This window comes from Staurois parvus, unplaced genomic scaffold, assembly GCF_062004578.1.
Source record: "Staurois parvus isolate SC_StPar_1 unplaced genomic scaffold, SC_StPar_1.0 ptg000389l, whole genome shotgun sequence".
Lineage (NCBI taxonomy): Eukaryota > Metazoa > Chordata > Amphibia > Anura > Ranidae > Staurois > Staurois parvus.
Genome location: NW_028318185.1, coordinates 116,171 through 137,527, shown reverse-complemented (window position 1 = coordinate 137,527; position 21,357 = coordinate 116,171). Strand labels below are relative to the sequence as shown.

The 21,357-nt window shown below is 41.0% G+C and overlaps 1 protein-coding gene across 4 annotated transcripts in view; it reads left to right on the top strand.

Annotated features, from left to right (window-relative positions):
• ASAP1 (ArfGAP with SH3 domain, ankyrin repeat and PH domain 1) overlaps positions 1-21,357 on the top strand; it is a 491,182-nt gene that overhangs the window by 353,661 nt on the left and 116,164 nt on the right. For all 4 annotated transcript variants that reach the window (XM_089685927.1, XM_089685924.1, XM_089685928.1 and 1 more), the window contains one exon: positions 20,002-20,102. In XM_089685927.1, the coding sequence (XP_089542053.1) occupies positions 20,002-20,102 (101 nt within the window). The remainder of the gene's footprint in view (positions 1-20,001; positions 20,103-21,357) is intronic.

Here is a 21,357-nt window from a genome sequence, read left to right as displayed (position 1 = left end):
GGTGTCCCAGCAGACCGTTCTGCGGATAAACTGTTGGGTGGTGGCAGGCTACCTTTTGTGGTGTGTCTGGTGTGGGGGGGGGGGGGTGTGGACAGTGGAAGGGTGATTAACACCGGGGTTCAAGCTGTAGGTAGTTGGAGGGACCTTAGAAGGGTGTGTAATTACTAAGCTGGTCCTCAACTCTAATCAGTGCACCAGATTGTATGTAAGATTTGTATCTGCCAGTGTGTGGTCGACCAGCTGGATTAGAGTGGAGTCTCCATCTGGTGGTGGCAAAAGGTAGTGCGGGCTGTGAAAGTGTGTCACGGCTGATCTTATATACGGTTTTATATATATATTCAAAGTTAAGTCCCCTTTATTCCCTCTTACCCCCTGTCATGGCCGCGCCTCGGTTAGCTAGTCGCTGTGGGCGTGGTGTGTGGGTGGATCCGTGACACAGGGTATGCAAACTTGTGGGTGGCTAGATGTAATCCGACATGCACCCACCTATGTTTGCCCACATCTGGTAAGGTGAATAAAAGTGGACCGGATATAGGCCGACTCATATCTGTTTACATCCAGCAACTCCTAGAGATCCCATGTATCATGGGTCAAAAAGGACTGCCTAAAACTCCCATGTGAAAGGGTCCTACATTTCAGGTGCTGCAAAACAAAAGGTGTGCGCAAAGTCTTTCAGTTTGTTGTCTTAAGAATGCAGCCAATGCCTGAGCAGGAATATCTCTGCCCTATGAGGACCATTACTATGCCTGTGGAAACAGTGGTCTCTCTACAGAGGTCCAACATGCCCCCCTACAGATCTATAGCTTTGCAGTCATCACAGCTCCTGATCCCTGCTGATTGGAGAGCTCTAGCTCTGCACATAGATATAAATGATGTCCAAGCCAGGAAGTTGTTGTTTTTTGTTTTTTTGGGGTTTTTTTTAAGGAAAATGTATCAGGTAACCTGATTCTCCTTATCTTTCACAACAGAACCATTTTTTAAAACCGAAAGCTACCGTTGTTTTGAACTTGCTAAAATGCAAGTATTATGTATGAAATATTCTTGTGTTATTTCTTTACCTGATTTGAAAAGAAATGCATAAACTTTATTAAAAATGCAACTTATTACGTACTGAATACTGTATAATAAATAAAACATGGCAGATATCATTTTCCATTACGGCCGTTTGCCTTCCAGCACACTTGTCTCTATGGCTGTAAAATATTGTGAAACTTCTTTTCTTTTCGGTTTGTTTTCAAAACTGATGGAGCGATTGCAGTGAGCGTCTTCCTGTTTCATTGTGGATAAACATCTGAGACTGCTGCTGTGTCACATTACTTGGTATATAGTGTTCACGCTGAGAAAAACACCAACGAGAATTGTAAGAGAAAAGACAGATGTGAGAGAGTAGTGTTGCACTCAGTAATGTTTGCTGTTGAAGACAATTTACAGAGAGATTCTAAATGACTAAATTCGGTTTGTCACATGTTCAGCCAATGACCGCTTTACCCTGCACTTATTATTATTATTATACAGTATTTATAAAGCGCCAATAGTTCACTCAGCGCTGTACATTACAAAGGGGGACAGAACATGTGACAGAACAATACCAATACAATGCAAAACATGAGGGGATCAAGGGCCCTGCTCTTTCGAGCTTACAATCTAGGAGGCACTTCATTTCTTTTATTACCTCTTCTTTATGCTTTTTCATGGGCCTTCATTTTAATGTGCCTGCTAAATTACCGGTATGCCTTTTTTGCAGTTTAGTAGTTTCACTTTTGCTGTTCATTCAAGACATTGAGGCTTCGTGGTTAGCACTTTAGCACTGAGGTCGTTGTTTTGACTCCCACGCAGGATGCTGTTTGCATGGGGTTTGCATGTTCATCCTTATCCTTACATGGGTTTACTCCGAAAGACATGCTGTTAGCTTAACAAATAACTAAAGTCAAAAATGTTTTTTTCGTTCTGGATAAAATAGACCCCGTTAGGTTTTTATTATTGTCTGTGTCTCTGTTAGGCAGATTCAGCTTCTCCATTTGTCTATCAGTGAAAGTCAAAGCAAATCCCAAATTTTGGGTTGTCCCCAAAACTGTAAGAGAGGGAAAATCGTCCAACAGAGACACCAGTTCTGGTGACGACCAAGGATTCATCCAAGGACACCCTGTTTAGGGATCTCCTCTCACTTCTTGTTTAGTTATGTGATTTCCCTTAAATCTCCCAAATGGGCCAAAAATGGCTAAAAAAAAAAAAAAACCACTGAAAGGGCAGTTCTTCTTTAACCCTTTGTTTAGATTGCAACTGATAATTGGATCTGCCAGCACAGTACAGGAGGGGTTAATTAAGGTAAACAAAAGTAATATTAAGCCCTCAGCATTTTTAGCACATTGAGCAAATTGAGTATTTTTGAAAGTACAACTTTAAAAAACCTTTTTTTAGTTTTGGATAGAGTGGAGAGGGATTAGAACCCCTGTCAGTCTGTATTTCTGTCCTTGCCACCATCAGGGAGATTCACCCTCTCTATTTATCCTGTTTACCATTATCACTGAGAGTTAAAGTAACAAAAAGCCCCACATTTTTGGGTTATCCCCAGAAAATGAATAGAGGGGAAATCTTCCAACGGGGGCACTAGTTCTGGTGACCCGAGGGGTCCCTTGGGGATTCCCTAAATTTGGAGGGCTTTTTCCTCGCTTCCTGTTTGGTTATGGAACAGGAAGTGAATTACTCCCAACACGACACAGATGGCAAAAAATAAACTGACGGGTTATAAGGGCTCACTTACACTGCAGCTGATAAACTGACGTTTAGGAGCTTTTCTGTGTTTTTTTTCCAGCAGCCCCTGAACACTCCCTAATGTTTCCTATGTGTCCATGTACACATCGTCGTTTACAGTCGTTTTTTTTACGCACCAAACTTGCGTTCAGGAGTAGATTTTATCAGCGTTCCAAACGCTTGTAAACACGGCCAACCGCATTTAGAAGCGTTTGCGTTTAGAAGCGTTTTTTAGCTGTTCCATATCCAGATGCTGTCCAGAGCCTTTTTTTCATCATCAGAAATGCATGCAAAGTGTTTTCCATGTATTAAAATGGACCCGTTACACCAGTGCAGTCAGTTCCAGGTTTTGTGTGAAGGAAACAATGGTAGAACGTGCCGCATTATGCTCATGATGGGATCCATAGTGAATACAACCAGAAAAGACAGGTCATCTCAACACATACTGCTCTCTCTGCTTCTGCTCTCTCTATTTCTCTCAAAATGTCTGAAATAGTTAATTTGTTACTGTTTTTTAGTGCATTCTGGGCATTTGGGAAGGTCTCCTGAGGTTATCTTAAAAAAAGCTTATAAACGCGGTATGCAAACATGGCTAAACAGACGTTTTTTAACCTACGTTTTCCAGCAGTCAGTTTCCATCGTTCAGAAGAGTTTTCCAAACGCCCCGTGTACATGGAGCCTAACTCTCTCTTACCGTATCCAAAAATAAAAATGTTTTGCCTATAGTTCTACTTTTCAGTTATGCTATGTGAATGAAAGTATAGAACAAATATAAAGCTGGCTGCAAACATGGAAATACACTTTAAACTTGTACTAAAGCATCACCTGTTGAATACAAACCATTCTTCTTGACAAGCTACTTACCAGACAATTCCCCTATTTCACGAATGTAGATAATATGCATTCAGGTGTGCGCATGCACTACTTTACGGTAATAGCTGCCTACAGCTGTCTTCACCCATTCATGTCTAAGGGCGGATATACGCAGCTCCAGGACAATACCGGGCACCAACAATACACAACCTGTTTACGCTGCATGGGCAAATATGCCCGTGTGTATGCAGCCAGCGCCATTCATAGCGCCATTGCATGTGTGTGCCTGTTGTGACATCATTCTTGCTATTCCTCTAACTCGCCTGTGTATGGCGCCAGTGTTTTATGAACACGTTGTGTCTCTTCTACCAAAAATCGTCTTCTTTTTTCTTTTAATATTTTATTTTTTGTGTTCACTGTACTGTACATTCACCATGTGAGAGCTGTGAGAATGTGGAATAGACTCCCTCAAAAGTTGGTTCTGGCCAGCTCAGCGGATTGCTGTAGGAAAGAACTGAATTCTTTCTCAGATACACAGAATATAACTGGATACTAACATTTATAGGTAAAGTTGATCCAGGGAATATCCGATTGCCTCTCGGGGGATCAGGAAGGAATTTTTTTCCCTGCAGGAGCAAATTGGATCATGCTTTGCTGGGGGTTTTTTTTGCCTTCCTCTGGATCAACTGTGGGTGTAAAAATATAACTTTTATTTTTTATGGTTGAACTGGATGGACTTATGTTTTTTTTTCAGCCAGACTAACTATGTATTGGACATCTCAGCACCTGTCAGATGCCAATAATGTAGCTTGGTATCTGAGATGATGAAACTTCTGTGCTGAACAAGAGCAACAGAGGACCCTGAAGAAGCAATTGTAAGCCTGAATTTTTCAGTGCTGGGGGAGGGGCACGCTGCTAAATAATGGTCTCAAATTTACAAGCATGCTGTGCATATTTGACATTATGGCAAGAGCCTCAACCAAAAAGAGCTTGTGGCTCCAGTAAATATGGACCTACCATGAAAATGCAAGGTCATGTTAATGCCTAAAGCCCTACCAACAAGACAGATTTAAAAAGTTAAATAATAGGAGTGGTGTGCAGACCATAGCAGGGGCGGACTGACCATTTGGAAACTCGGGCACTGCCCGAGGGCCCAGGGTCAGTAGGGGGCCCCATGAGATGCCCCTGGTACCTTTTTCATAGGCTTTTTTGAGTTTGGGCAAGGACACAGGGGCCCCATGATCCCCTATTGCCCGGGGGCCCCATGAGTTGTCAGTCCGCCCCTGGACCATAGTAACGTCACTCAGCCTTCTTGCAGCATTGTGGGAATCCCAAATCTCACTAGAAGACATCCAGCAGTTTGGTGCAGAAATGATCTCATTGAAGGCATTTTTTCATGATGTTCCCAAAGTGTGGTGCCGTCTTGTGGATATGGAGCTGTACATCAGTTACTACAGTTTACCTTGCAGTTGTAAGTTTCTTTTTATGTTATTTACAAAAACTGTAATATTGTATTTCACTCTTTCACAAAATTTAAAAAATGAGTCAAATTTTGAGCTTGTTAGCACCTCATATGACTGCTGATTTTAGGGAGCTGCTTCAGTTTTATTATATTTCCCCTTGTTTATAATTAAAAAAAAAAAAAACTGCTATTGTGAGTTTAGCCTTAAAGGGTAACTCCACTTTCATGGAAAAAAAATAGCAATTAAAAAAAAAATCAATATAGCAAATGCAATTGCAGCACAAGTCATAGTGTAATTGAATGTTATTAAAAATTAAATTTCCTTTCCAATCACCCCCACCCCCCTTTCCAGCTATGTCATTTCCTTCTTGTGTGATTGGCTCAATCATTTTCCCAGAGGTCTGCACTAAGATAGAAATCAGATTTTGAGCATCCCTTGCAACAAAAAAGTCACTTTTGGTGAGATACCCCCAAAGGAGATCATGTCTAAAGGGGTGCAGACACTGCCACTTTCCTCATTAGAGGCCCTGCAGGTGCAGTGGCTGGTTGCTAATTATGAAGTCACTCCCATACAGATTCACTCAGCACATGGACACATACAGCAGCTGCTCCTTCAAAATAACAAAAGGTAGGAATCTGTAACAATGTTGAAATCTCTGAAATGTACATAGACCACCCAGAGGAGAATGTGATTTTTTTTTTTTTTCCTCAGCAAAAGTGGTGTTACTCTTTAATTAGATGGTGAACGCCAGTGGCGGTTAACCTTCTTGATTTGGAAGGAGATGGGGGAAGTGCGGCCCCTGACATCACCAAAGGACTGGACATAAAATTCAGTGAATACTAACTATCAGAGTCATCAGACAAACAGATATCTTCAAAGACTTTGGACATAATTGAAGTGGCAGTCAGAGACTGTGGGCATGGCGCAGGAGATTGTCAGAGACTGGAGACGTGCATCAGGAGACTACCAGAGGCTGTGAGCATGCTATAGGAGCTGAGGTCTGGTTCAGTAAAGAGTCATAGATTGGAGACAAATTAAATGGGATTGCCAGAAATCACTACTATAACAGGGCAATAGGTTCTGAGGGCCGCAAAAAAGTTCCAAAGGGCCACAGGTTGGGCTGTGTATGGGTGTATGCAGTTGGGGAATTCTAAGCCATGTTCCTTATGCCACCACTGTTCTTAAGGTGGGAATACACGATTAGAAAATCGACCGATCGGTCATCCGACAATTGAGAGGCGTTCATTCGTTGGTCGAAATCATGGCCCACATTAACCAATCTAAAAAAATTGTTCGTCCGACAATACGTAGTGTTGACGTCTTCCGTACAAGTAGAAGTGACGCGGTGTGCGTGTGACCTTGTAGCCACGCCCTTCCGCCCAGAACGAGCGATATACACAACAGTTACCAGCAATGAGTATAATGTAGTTTTACATGACCTATATACATAAATATTGATACATAAACTATAATCTGCAGAATTCTGGTTTCATGATCTCATTAGGCCGATCTACTTTTAACATTTGGATTTTTCGTTCGTGTTTATGAAGATTCCTTGGACATAAACATCCGGGTCATCTTCTGTTTCTGCTCATGCGTGATAGCGCTTGATAGATTTTTTTTTCGGAAATCGGTCGTTTGTATGCAAAACAACAACATTTTTCACTGTTGTTCAATTGGATTTTTTTATTCACAATATCGTTATTGGTTAAAACATCCTGCTCATCAACGAAGAGAAAATCGTTCGATCAGCGGTTCCATGAAATTTTTTGTACAATTTTCTTATCGTGTGTATGGGGCATTAGTCTTTACTTTGAAATGACGGCTCCAGGTCTTCCATAGCGATCCACCATGACAGCTGATAATGGTGATCACATTCTAGTTTGGGGCTCTTAAACCTCTTTAACCACTTGCCGCCCTGCCTCTGTAGAAATACGGCTGCAGGGCGGCACTGGCAGGCAAAACCACGTTTTAAAACGTGTGTTTTGTAAACAGATAGGTGGTGCGCGTGAGGCGCGCCGCCGCCCTATCTGTCCCGCCGATCACCGCCGTGGATGTCAGTCGCCGGGTCACAGCCGGTCCTTAGCGGCTGTTTCCCGGCAATCGGCGGTAAACAGTGACAGAGAGCACAGCTGCAGTAGCTGTGCTGTCTGTCACTTCCTTGTCAGCTCGAGGACGAGCTGATCGAGACAGAAGAGTTTCTCTTTCTCGATCAGCCTTGTCCCACCCAGTACACACCCCCGCCCCCTAGTAAAACACTCCCCTCACATAGATAACCCTTCCCTGCAAAATAAAGTTAACCCCTTCCTCCCCAGTGCCATTAGTACAGTGTCAGTGGTTTTCTTTTTGCACTGATCACTGTATTAGTGTTTTTGGGGATGTCAGTGACCCCAAGTCAGTACCCCCCAATGTCAGAATGTCCGCCGCAGTCCCACCATAAGTCCCTGATCGCCGCCATAATTCGCTGATCGCTGCCATTATTAGTATAAAAAAAAACCTAAAAATCCCAGTATCTTTCCCGCCATTTGTAAACGCTATAACTTTCACGTAAACCAATTAATTTACACGTATTGTTTTTTTTTTTTTTGCAAAGACATGTCAGAATGCATTTTGGCAGAAATTTATGACTAAATTTGATTTTTGCATTTTTTTTTTACTGGACATGTTTTATAGCAAAAAGTCCAAAATATTGTTTTTTTTTTCCTCAAAATTGTCAGCCTTTTTTTTTTATAGCGCAAAAAATAAAAACCGCACAGGCGATCAAATACCACCAAAAGAAAGCTCAATTTGTGGGGGAAAAAGGGTGTAAATTTCATTTATGTACCGTATTGCATGACCGCGCAATTGTCCGTTAAACTAGCGCAGCGCTGCATAGCAGAAAAATGGCGTAAATTGCAGTATCTATACCATAGTTTGTAGATGCTATAACTTCCACAAAAAGCAATCAATATACACTTATTGGGATTTTTTTTTACCAAAAACATGGAGCAGAATGCATTTTGGCCTAAATTTATAACAAACTTTGAGTTTACTATATATTTTTTATAGCTGAAAGTAAAAAATATTGTTTTTCTTCAAAATTTTTGGCTTTTTTTTGTTTATAGCGTGAAAAATAAAAAGCGTACAGATGATCAAATACCACCGAAAGAAAGCTCTATTTGTGTGGAAAAAAAGGATGTAAATTTCGTTTGGGTGCAGCATTGCATGACCGCGCAATTATCAGTTGAATTAGTGCAGCTCCGAGTAGCAAAAAGAGGCCTGGTCATTAAGGGGGGTAAATCCTCAGGAGGGCAAGTGGTTAACTTGTTTGTGTTTAAACTGCACTTGTCATATACCATTACAGTATGACAGAAATAAAATAAATGTAATTTTAGAAATACATTATTCTTCACAGTTTTATTTTCACATTTGTGGCATGCTTTTTGTTTGGCAGCTTGAATGCAAATAATACATTGTCATTTTGAAGCTGGGGGGCTTCAGTTTTTCAGGCACAACGCCTTTTCTTGAAATATGAAACGGAATTTGAAATTTTGTTATTGGGTAAAGTTTTTTGGTATTAGAGGATTTGTATTTGTCGTCTGCACAGTGTGGTAAACAATCCCATCATCTGTAAGACGCAGAGATTAGATTGGGTGCAGGGACAATGGAACTCCAGTGTGCATGTGCAGGAGTTATATAAGAAGGGGCCACCCAATGGCTGAAGAAAGAACACACTAGATCAGGGGTGGGCAACTTTGGCCCTCCAGCTGTTGTAGAACTACAAGTCCCATGAGACGTTGCAAAACTGACAGTTACAAGCATGACTCCCAAAGGCAGAGGCATGATGGGACTTGTAGTTCACTAACAGCTGGAGGGCCACAGTTGCCCACCCCTGGACTAGATGGTGGTGGACAACAGGACCTGTTGGAGCTGCAGGAGGACAAAATGTAAGGTACCTATGGACAGGGCTCAGTGTTGGAGAAGTTGAGGCCCCCTGCATGTTGATTATATCCCAGACTGCACAGAGAAAGTCATGTGCATAGATAATTGTGTATAAGATTCTCCTGCCTGTTCATATTAAACCCCAAAATAGAAATGTAATATATTGCAGCTTACCATTTCTTAGATGCATTGGCTGCATTTGTTTGTTTGTTTTTTAGTCTTTTTCGCCTTTGTTTTCACCTGTTGATCCTGCCAGTAAGTCAGTTATTTTTCAGTTGTCTTTTTAATAGAAGGTGTCCAGCAAAAGTGTTACAGGGATAAGTCAAACCATTTACCACTGGCAGGGGTGCTTACAATGGTCAGCTTTTATACATATACTGTAGTTATTTAGTATTTATTTTTTTCAGGTACTTATATAGTGCCATCAATTTACGCAGCGCTTTACATACATATTATACATTCACATCAGTCCCTAACCCTCAAGGGGCGTACAATCTAAGGTCCCTAACTTACATTCATACATACACATACTAGGGCCAATTTAGACAGGAGCCAATTAACCTACCAGCAAGTCTTTGGAGTGTGGAAGGAAACTGGAATACCCGCAGGAAACCCACGCAGGCACAGGGAGAACATGCAAACTCCAGGCAGGTGGTGTCATGGTTGGGATTCGAACCAACGACCCTGAGTTCTGCCAGGCGGAAGTGCTAACCATTTAGCGACTGTGCTGCCCATAGTTAAAAACCTTTATACCAAAAGAAAACAAAAACGGTTGTTGTAACTGCTTAAAAGAATGTCAGCTGGAGTTGAGCTTTCATTTTCTTAGTCTAGACCACCTAATGCAGGCCATAGACGGGTCGAAAACCGTCCGTTTTTAAAAAAGAAAAAAGAAAAATTGGTCGTTCACTGGGCCGACGTTACCACCAATGGTAAAAAAAAATGGCCGATTTTTGTCCCGTCTACGGCCGGCATTTATTTACTTCTGTCCCTGCAGAGAGCTCCGCTATTATATTTGACATGAAAAAGTATTGCTGTTGCAACAATGTATCCATTTATATCCATTTTGGGGGCAGATGTTTTTATTCAGATACAAATAGATACATTGTTGCAACCGCAAGACTTTTCATATAAAATATAATAGCGGACTGGAATTCTTCTTTTTCTTCTTCCTCTTCTTTCTTCTTTCTTTTTCTTTCTTCTTCTTTCTTCTTCTTCCAGGTCAGGGCTCATGCGCAGATTTTTTATCGGTAAAACTATTTGCCCATCATTGCTGGGAAAATTGGCCGATCAGCAAAATCGGCCGATTTTTTTCCCCCCCAACTGTACCGATAAAAAAAATGCCAAAACCCTGAAAAATGGCCGACCGATGAACCCACTAACGGTGCAAAAATCGGCCGATTTTTTTTTTTTTTTTTTTGGCTGAAAAAATCGGCCGATTTTCGAACCCGTCTATGGCCTGCATAAATCTGCTACCCTCTCCCCATACTGGCAATGCTACTTTGTAAAGGTGTCTCCGTTACCCAGTGGAGTGGAGACATTCTAAGGTAGGAAATGTATTACTGACCAGATCACCCACCAGGGGATAATAAAGGGAAAGAAGGACTAAATGCAGCCACCACACGTAAGGATTGGTAAGCTCAGATATATTCAGTTTTGGAGTCTAATACCACGTTGTTGTGCTGTTGATAAAGTAAAATTCAATGACAGGTTCTTTTTAACATCCTGTTACTGCTGGTCATTTGGTGTTTTGGGCATCTCCGTTGCTCTCCCACGTGGAAATGCAGGCCAGGCAATTGTAATCCTGCCCGGCTAGAGGGCCTTATCTTTACTGTGTTGGGTTGGGGCAAGCATAAAGACATTGCTATGCTGTTGAAGTAGAACAGCATTTTGGAACCCAACCTACCCGGGTACCCCAACCTTCTCCCTACATGTTATTAAACTACATGATTTCTGTTACGGTTATATATTGTACCATATATGAGATGTTTCTGTTGCCCCCCGCTAACAGATTTGATACTGTATCCATATATTTGGTCTTATTTGACATATATTTGGATATACATTTTATCTGTAAATTTCTAATAAACATAACTGAACCATAAGTATAAAAGAGCATACATTTCTTAGGCACCTAGTGTAGATCGAACTTTTAAAAGAAAATATTGATTTTTTTTTTTTTTCCTTCCTTTTAAGACCAGTCATGGGGTTTTTTAGTGTCACCGTATATTTAGACAGGACAGTACATGATTTTAAGAATAGTGCTTTAAATGTGAACTAAGGTTTTCTGTCAGAGCAAGTCTGAACAGATCAGGCTAGGCCAGAGCCAAGGAACTTCTTGTGGCAGGCGCAGCACTTGTAGTGCCTAGTGCGCTGTGGCATTAGAAAAATTATGCAATTGCTGTTTCTTTGTTTGATTCGACTGACTTTACTCTGTAATTCCTCCAATGCCGCTCTATGGATGCAGTAGGTTTAAAGAGCACACCGAATACTTTAGTTAACTTCTTTAATAACTTCAATCTTCTTCATATAACTGCTTACAATGGCTTGTTTCGTTTATCTTACAGTAGCTTATTTCTTTCATATTACAATGGTTTGATTCGTATTACATTGGGTTGATTCGATAGCTTATCTCGATAGATTCGTTAGATTCGGTGGAACTACAAGTAAACACACACAACAGTTTTTACATACAGACCCACTTGCACTGCTAAACAACAGAGGAACACACAAGTGCATTAAATACCTATTTGGCCTTCTCTGCTTCCATAAAGCTTCTCTGACTGGAACTTTGTCTGTTTCCTCTTCTGTCTGGTGAACAAGTGTCTCTAGAACATTCTAGCAGGGAGTTTTACACAGGCATAAATGTGAAACTGGCTGGGATTGGTTAAGGCTCTGTACAGTGTGAGGCTGGCTGTGATTGGCTCACCTATATACTAACTACTAACTCTTAAAAGCATATTTTCCTTTTCTGCTTCTGCTAACACAATGAATATATAAATGTCATATAACATTCAAAGACATAAATTACAGCAATGATTCTGCTATTGGCTTTAACATATGTACATATATACTGTACTGAGGTTATTGGCAGGTTTGGTATACACACATATGTGAACCATAATAACAACCTAGGACTGGTCTTAGCTGGCCAGCTACACTTCTGTACAGTGAAACATGGTAACGTTGCTTTAAGGCTGATCTCCAGGCAGATATAAAGGACAAATTATAGCAGGTCTGTATTTATTAAAGTGTAGGGGGTTCTGAAAAGGTGAACTAATCCTTGAAGTTTTTTTTTTTTTATGTAACTAGTATAAGTTTCTGAATTTGACATGGTATCAGCCACCTATACAGCATCACTGGGAGCCAATAAGGTGTGCTGCATGCAAGTGTGTTGACAAGGAGCATGCTGATAGGATGAAAGAGTAGAGTGAGCAGAGGCATGACCTCATCAGTGTTTAGCTGCTCCTTCACTGTCCAGTCATGAGGTTGTGGGTTGAGAGCTACCACTGAATATTTTCTAAAGTCTATAACTGTAGCAGAGTAAGTGTCATCATCAGCTTGGCTGCACTTTGGCAGGTTAAACAGCTCCCGTATTTTGTCAGTGTGTGTGTTTTGATGGAGATAATAGGAGTGATTGGTCAGTTTGTATTTAGAAGATACAGTATGATTTTAATTGCGTTTAATAGAAGCAAAAGAAAGTCATATAGTAAAATTCCTGTGCCTTTCAATTCGTCTAGCAAAGAGAACCTTAAAGCGCAATTACACTCCGCTATTTTTTGCTGTTCATTAAATGGGCAACCAGGAGTTTTATGCCATAATGTGCTAGTATACACCATATATCACATTGGGACAGACGTACCTGTCCAACAATGTCCTCCAGCACTGCACTGTCAGTGTTTTTTGCTGTCATGGCTGCTTCCATCCCCCCCCCCCAGTCTTCCTTTTTGGTTCACTCCATTTGGCTGCTTTATCGTCCCTTCCTTGCATGCGCACTAGAGTGACATCATCATCACAACACAGTGTGCCATAAATGTACGCTGAGCTGTGCAGCCTATTGTACATTACCACTGACAGGCAGGGAGGAGAAAACAATAGGGTCCTTTTCGGCATGTTTGTTTTTTTTTTTGTTTGTTTTTTTTAGTTCAAGTTCAGTTTAACCACTTCCAGTCCGGACACTTTTGCCCCTTCCTGTCCAGGCCAATTTTCAGCTTTCAGTGCTATCACACTTTGAATGACAATTGCGCGGTCATGCAACACTGTACCATATCAATTTTTTTGAGACAGATAAAGCTTTATTTTGGTGGTATTTATTCACCACTGGGATTTTTTATTTTTTTGCTATGTAAATTAAAAAGTTCAAAAAATTTTTAAAAAAGTGTTTTTCTTATAAAATTTTGCAACAAAATAGTATTTCATCATAAATCTTGGCCAAAATTTATTCTGTTATATTTTTAGTAAAATAAAAATAACCCAAATTAGTTTATAACCAAAAATTATAATTTTTAAAAAATTTTTATTTTTTTAATATATCATTTAATTTTTTGTTATACATACTGTCACCCTAGCAGTACAGTGTCACCATGGTGACACTGTACTACTTGTGGGGGGTGATGAAGATTTTTTTTTTTTTTTTTACACGGATTGCTTTTACACCCATAACGGCTGTAAAAGTAATCATTTCTCCTTCTCTCTAGCTGCATTCCTACAGCCATTGAGAACTACTGAGTGAGCTGTGATTGGTCACAGCTTGTCACATGGTACAAGGCTGTTGTGAATAGCCTTGTACCATGTGATCTCTGTGATCATTCACAGATTTCACACGTAGTAAGCAATGATGTCACAAGTGACATCTTGCTTACTACTCTGCATGTGATCACATGAACGGGACCTCGCGCAGAGGTCCCGTTCGGCGATCGGTGTTCCACTGTGTCCGGAGGAAGCGCGCACAAGCAGGGTGCGGGGTGGCCGTTTATAAAGGGCCACCCGACCCTGCACGGCCAGACGGGAGGTGGTTAAGGTAGCTATATACCAGTAGATTTTCGAATGGAAATTCGTACAAAAATTCTCAGTGCATTTGACGGCTTGATGAACTTCATTTGAAAGTAGCTCAAACTTGATTTTCTTTTAACATTTTGGCTCAATTGGTGTGAAATAACTTTTCTGAACAAAAACCACATATGAGAAAAAGTTTCCATGCTGGCTCTTCAAATTTTGTCATCGCTACTGTCAAAAACAAATGTCCATGTGACCCCTCTAATGATTAGAAAATCAAACAAATGTTCTCAAAACGAAACATTTCACGGAATTCTACTAGTGTACAGCCAGCCTTAGAATTGTATATACACCGATCAGCCATAACATTATGTCCACTCACCTAATCTTGAGTAGGTCCCCCTTTTGATGCCAAAACCACTCTGACCCATCGAGGGATGTACTCCACCAGACCTCTGAAGGTATGCTGTGGTATCTGCCACCAATCCATCACTGGCAGATCACTGCCTCTGCCAGCTTGCCTTCTTCCCATAGTGCATCTTGGTGCCATCTCTTCCCCAGGTAAGTGACGTACATGCACCCAGCCATCCACATGATGTTTAAAAAAACATGATTCATTAGACCAGACCATCTTCTTCCATTGCTCTATGGTTCAGTTCTGATGCCTACATGCCCATTGTAAGCATGTTTGGCAGTGGACAGCATTGGCACCCTGACCACTCTGTGCCTACACAGCCCCAAACACAACAAACTGCGATGCACTGTGTGTGCTGACATCTTTCTATCAGAACCAGCATGAACATTTTCAGCAATTTGATCTCCAGTAGCTTTTCTGTTAGATCAGACTACACAGGTAAGCCTATCCCTCCCTTGTACATCAGTGAGCCTTGGCCGCCCATAACCCCATTGCCAGTTTTCTGGTTTTCCTTCCTTGGACCTCCTTTGGTCAGTCCTGACCACTGCAGACCGGGAACTAGAGCTGCAGTTTTGGAGTTGGTCTAACCCAGTCATCTAGCCATTACAATTTGGACCTTGTCAGAGTCACTCAAATCCTTACACTTGCCATTTTAACAAGACAATTACTTTACCTCTCAATGGTCATAATACTATGGCTGATCAGTGTATATATTGATGCGGAGTGCCTCTGTATTTTATATCTGGTTGCCTTTTCCTTCATTCCACCAGTGCACTAATACTCTATTACTGTAGAGACATGAGAAGACGAATCATTGACTGTTTCTATTGTCTCGTACAGTAAAACAATAAAATAAGGACCATATTGTGTAGGTGCCTTGGCTCTAGACAAAGTGTTCTTATATACAGCCTTGTTATGGAGCAGGTGGCTGGTTTATGTATTCTTGGTCTGAAATACCAGCCCTGAAAAGGGCCGTGTTCTGTAGAGAAATATTGTATGTTTTTTGAGGAACAGCTGACTCCCTTTAGTAATGTCTTTTCTAGCCGTTGTGACCTCTTCCATTTTATACGTGCGTCCTCTGAAAATTCACTTTGAACTGGAAGAAATACTACTACTATTATTATTATTATTGTTAACACTTATTTTTGCAAAACAACGATTCTGTACTTCTAGTGAAAAAAAAGTAAAAATCTTACCTTTGAGCGGAAACCACAAGATTCCTGCTTTTACCTTTATTATCCAGAAGTTCCTCTTTTGAGGCCCACCTCTGATTTATTTGCAGTTGATGTCACCTTTGGCAGTCTCTAGGGTCTGCTAACTAGTGAAGCAATGAACAGAAATCAGAAAGAACTGCAGAGTGAGCTAAGATGAAATAAAAAAAAAAAAACTGCTTTGAGAATGGAAGAATGTGTCTTCTTGAATTCACCTACTGCCTCCTTACAGTCTGTTTACAGTTATTAAATAACTAGTACAAAGCCGTCCACCACACTGCCCCAAACTACATCACTGACCTAATATCAAAGTACCGCCCAACACGCACACTCCACTCCTCACAAGACCTCCTTCTCTCTAGTTCCCTGGTCTCCTCCTCCCATGCCTGCCTCCAGGACTTCTCCAGGGTGTCACCCATCCTCTGGAACTCCCTGCCCCAACCCATCAGATTATCACCTACTCTCCTCTCCTTTAGGCGCACCCTGAAAACCAATCTCTTCAGGGAAGCCTACCTTACCCCCTGCTAACTTGACCGACCTCCTCCACTCTTTCTACCACTCCATCCCCTACAGCTATCTCCTCCTGTGCCACCATCCCCTCCCTCCTAGATTGTAAACTCGAAAGAGCAGGGCCCTCAATCCCCTCATGTTTTGCATTGTATTGGTATTGTTCTGTCACATGTTCTGTCCCCCTTTGTAATGTACAGCGCTGAGCGAACCATTGGCGCTTTATAAATACTGTATAATAATAATAATAATAGTAAAAGCTTGGTATGGGAAGAGATCTGGACTTTGGGACAGCCAAACTGGAGGAGAATGAGACAACTTGAAAAGAGTAAGGTTCAAAGCCAGGACTATACCACTGTAGAGAAGATGGCACAGCATGAGGAGGATGTGTTTAACCTTTAATTGTGTAAGATGGGATATATGGGACACAGCAAGAATGATAATGAGGATAGCTTGGGTAACAAAGGGGCTGGTTGGCATGGGACCATCCGTACACTGCAACCAAGAGTCTTGCTTGAGGTAGTGATTGAAGTACTATATGTCTGGTACTACAAGGGATGTGTCAAACCTCTACAGAGAGACCACTGCTTCCAGACAAAGAGCAAGGGTCCTTCTTTGGAAAATTCCATAAACATGTGAAACGGATAACTCTGTATTATATGTTACCATGAATCTAACATATTCCTGCCTGCTCCTGGCATTGAGGTGACCAAGAGCTAGCACTGAGTGAGTTTGGAAAGGCAAAATCCTACTCTCCCATGCCTTTTGTAAAGAGAGACTGTTATGCAGCAGAATTGAAAATTGTGTAAGAAGCCTCAGATGGAAGCTGCCCTTCTCGGACAACTGGAATGTCACAGTGAAGCTGAAATGAGTTCAACGTCATTGCCTGCAAACCACTATACAGCTCAGGAGTCCTACAATGGCAGCTTCTATATGAGACCTCTCAATGAGTTGCCTTACTTTAGAAAATATTACCTTCAATGGCTTCTTATTAAATCTCCCTGTGATTTCTAACATTGATTTAATTAGAATTTTGCTTTTTCTCTCTCCTACCTCTCATTTGCCTTCCCTGATCGAAGTCTAGGAGAGTAAGTGGCATTTTTCGGTCTGCTTTGTTGATGTTGTTCTTCTGTCACGCATCTTTATCCATATCCCAAACATAATGAGGAGCATTGCTTACCACAGATATCACCACAAATGAAAATGTTTATTACTTTTGATTATTTTTATTGGTATTTTTCAATAAATGATTTCATGGTAGATTAGCTCAATGTAATCCCACTTGATAGTCATGTTAAAATATACAGCAGTACAGGGGGAGCCCTCCTTCAAGAGTGCTTTGAGCCTTTCATAAGTAAACATTCAGAATTAATGACACAGTAGAAAAAGTGTAAAAGAGAAGGTAAGAAGGGTTGGGGAAGAAATGATGAAGCATACCATATCCTCTAATATAAACCGTGACTTAGGCAGGCTATAGATGATGCGATTTTCTTTCCTGCAACCATGGGTTGCAGGATAGAAAATCGCTCAATTCCACCATCAACACAGTCCATGTTGATGGGGGAATCCCTCCTGCAGAGCTATTATGTTCTCCAAGCTGGGTGGAGCAGAGAGCCATCCCTGCACGGAGAACACAGTGATTATTGCTATTGGCTATTAGACACTGGAAATATTTACATGCAAAAATCTGACATGTTGGTTTGATGGATTGACTGGGGTACGATCAGTCTGCCCATAGATGGATTGAAATTCGGCCAGTTCAGAAGGGACCGGCTGAGATTCGAATCATCTATGGCTGGTTTTCCAGTAGCTTAAAGTGAAATTCTGGGATAATCCTAAATCCTCTTAAATCTATCCCCTCCACCCTCACAACGCCTATGCTTACTAGCCTGTGCAAGAAAGATGTATATACTTACCTATTTTCAGACTGTTGGGGGAGGGGGGGGGGGTTTTAAGATTACTTGGTGTTATCCCGGGATTCCTCTTTAAATATAACCTTTTAGCTGTTTTGCAATTTTAAAATTAAACGTCCTGCCTAAGACCAGGAGCTTCAAAATTGATCGATTCATTTTTTGGCCTTTGGTGTTTAGCTTTGCATAGAAAGGAGGAAGATGTAAAAATTTAGTCAGGTTTCTTTCTGTCTGTGACCTCATTGAGATTTTTCCCTCAATTTTTGTCCCTGTGGAACCCATATAAGACTTTTGGGTGCAGGCATCTCTGGAAGAAAAAGGCACAGATACCAGTAAAAGACCTAAGGGTTGATTTACTAAAATTTGAGAGTGCAAAATCTGGTGCAGCTCTGCATAGACACCAATCAGCTTCCAGGTTTTATTGTCAAAGCTTAATTGAAGAAGCTGATTGGCTCCCATGCACAGCTGCACCAGAGTTTGCACTCTCCAATTTTAGCAAATCTCCCCCATTGTTAGATGTTCTAACCCATCTCTATTATTCCAAAAAAAAAATGTTTTTGTCTGTATCCCCATTGGAGAGATGTATCATCAGGTTCTGTCATGAAGGGACATAGCAATAAATACTTGACGTGCCGTAAATGAAGCCAAGATGGTTATTTCCCCTGCCTTAGTTAGGCTTTAAAGTCACACCTCTACCCTGTATGTGCAAAAAGGTTGCACATACAGGGTAGAGGTGTGACTCTAAAGGTTGTCCAAATGAGCCTAACTATAAAGGTTGTCCAAATGGTTAGTTGCATACTTTTTAAAGGGCCAAGATGAGCTACAACTTTGGATGGAGATCTGTATTACATAGTTCATGGTGGATTTTTTTTTTTACTTTACTGGAACCCCACAAGGATAATCCAAGCACGCTGTGGCCTGTTGATAATTCAGTGATGGGAGGTTGGAGAACTGGCTATCTTTGCTTATGCTAAAGCCAAACAAAATGGCAACGTCAGCTAGAAGAGAAACATATAAGCAGCCAAAGTGTGCTGTGACAAGCATCCATGCAGAAACAAGTTCATGTTTGGATATTTAAAGTATATTTTAACCAATGGAAAAATTCTAAAAGCCCACCAAATGGCATCACAGCTTAGGTCAACTTTTACCATTAGGTTTCATTTAGGTTGTCTCATGAAAGACCAATGTCTTGCATGCACAGTGTACCATAGTAATCATCTGTTATTACATAATGGTCATCTTTTGCCTGTCCTGTGAGGCTGCAACTCAAAGCTTTCAGGACAGTACTTGGACAGTAGGAATATTTGTTTTCACTTTGGACAGAGTAGGAAATGGTTACATCCCCTATCAGTTTTTTCTTGCCATGTGAATGCCATTGGCGAAATTTCACTTCCTGACCTGCAGGAACAGCAGAAAGCGAGAAGAAGTTTCTCCAAAATATTTGAAATCCCTTCTTAGATCAGGGCCACCGGGCCACCCACCCGAACTGTAAAATAACAACTGGACGGGGATGTTCACGTGCCAGGGCAATGGCATTTTTAACTTGAGGTGCTTGTCAAGCTCACCCATTGCGTTCAATAGGGCCAGACGACAACTGTTGTTTCTCAGAAGGCACCACACTCCACCGCGAGTATTAAAGAGCCCTTAGACAGTTGAGTCACAGGAATAATTGTCCCAATTGGAAGATTTCCCTCTTTCTTCCTTTTTTGTTGGCAATATTTGATTTTTTTTCACTTTCAGTCCCAGTGAAAGTAGTCACCAGGACAGATAGAATGAATCTCTCAAGTGGAGACACAGGCAGCAATTGAAATCTCACAGGTGTTCTTACCCCTCATCACTCACCTCACCAAATATAAAAAAGAAAAAAATGTTTTGCCTTTAAATACACTTTAAGGCAAATTTTTCAGGTGGGCGGACAAATCATTTAATAAGAATCCATTTGTTTCAGTTACATGGGCCATCATTATATGCTATTCATAAAAATATGTCCAGTGTTTGATCCTTTTTCCTCTTTCTAGGATTCTCAGAGCAAGCAAGGAGGGTACAGCATGCACCAGCTGCAGGGTAACAAGGAGTATGGCAGTGAGAAGAAAGGATACCTGTTGAAGAAGAGCGATGGGTATGTTGTAGGTCTTTTAACTGAAAATTCTCAAAGTACTAAAAAAAACAAAACTATTTTTAGCAGTTTATTGAAAATTCTTTTATTCAAACAATCAAATTGGAAGATGCAGAATCAGCATTGTTGTACCCTTTTCAAATTACTACACCTCCTCAAGTGACAATGTGACCACTGCCCATCTGTATTAATTCACAGCCCAGCATAGCTAGTGCCAACCTTAAAGTGCTGGCGCTGCTGAGGATGTGGTTTCTGGTACATTTAATATTGGTTTAAAGATTTATTTTTAGGCTGGACTTGGAAAAGGGGGTGCAAGTATTAGTTGTGCCTGCAACATGAATGTTAAATGGAAAACATCTTTCCTTTAAAGACATTATAAACCTTCCTACTTGGATCTCTTTTTTTCACCTGTATAAAATATGCATTGATCCTGTAGTTTAATGGTGTCATATGTTGCCATATGTGCACAGCCTGTAGCCAAGTCGATCTTCACATTCCTGTGTCAACTGTTTGTGTTCAAACATGAGATGTGAGGCATGGCACTGTACAGATTAATGTATAAACCTCTATCTGTAGTCTTAGAACTGACACTTCCTGTAAAGAAACTACAGATCCCACAATCCTCAGGTCTCTCAGTCTAGTGCTCTGACACAGACACAAGCAGGCAGAGCAATTAACAAAGATACCACCTTGCAGTTTTATAGCATTAGCACTCCCAACACTTGTTGTGCAACACAAGGGAAATGGCTAGTCATGAACTGGACACTTTTTATATTTACTAAACCTTTAGTGAAAATGGACATGCTAGATGAATGAATAAATAGACCTGGGGAAGTCATGACACTACAAACTGCAGCCACAGCATGTGAGCTCATTATTTCAAGGTTAGGTAAACAAATGTCACACTAATACTTAGTTCAAACAGCAAAAACATTTGAAAGTGTACAATGCTTTTAATATGTGTTCCATTATTCATTCTGAATAATGGAATATTCAATTCAGAAGGTAAGGCATTGGCTGAAAATTATTATTATACAGGATTTATATAGCTCCAACAGTTTGCTCAGCGCTTTACAATATAATGGGAGACGATACAGTTCAATACAAGAGGGATAGGAGGGCCCTGCTCCTTGGAGCTTACAATCTAGGAGGGAGGGGCTAGTGGTACAAAAGGTAGTAACTGTGGGGGATGGACTGGTAGGAAGAGTAGAAGATTCCATTGTTAGCTGACGGCAGGATAGGCTTCCCTGAAAAGATC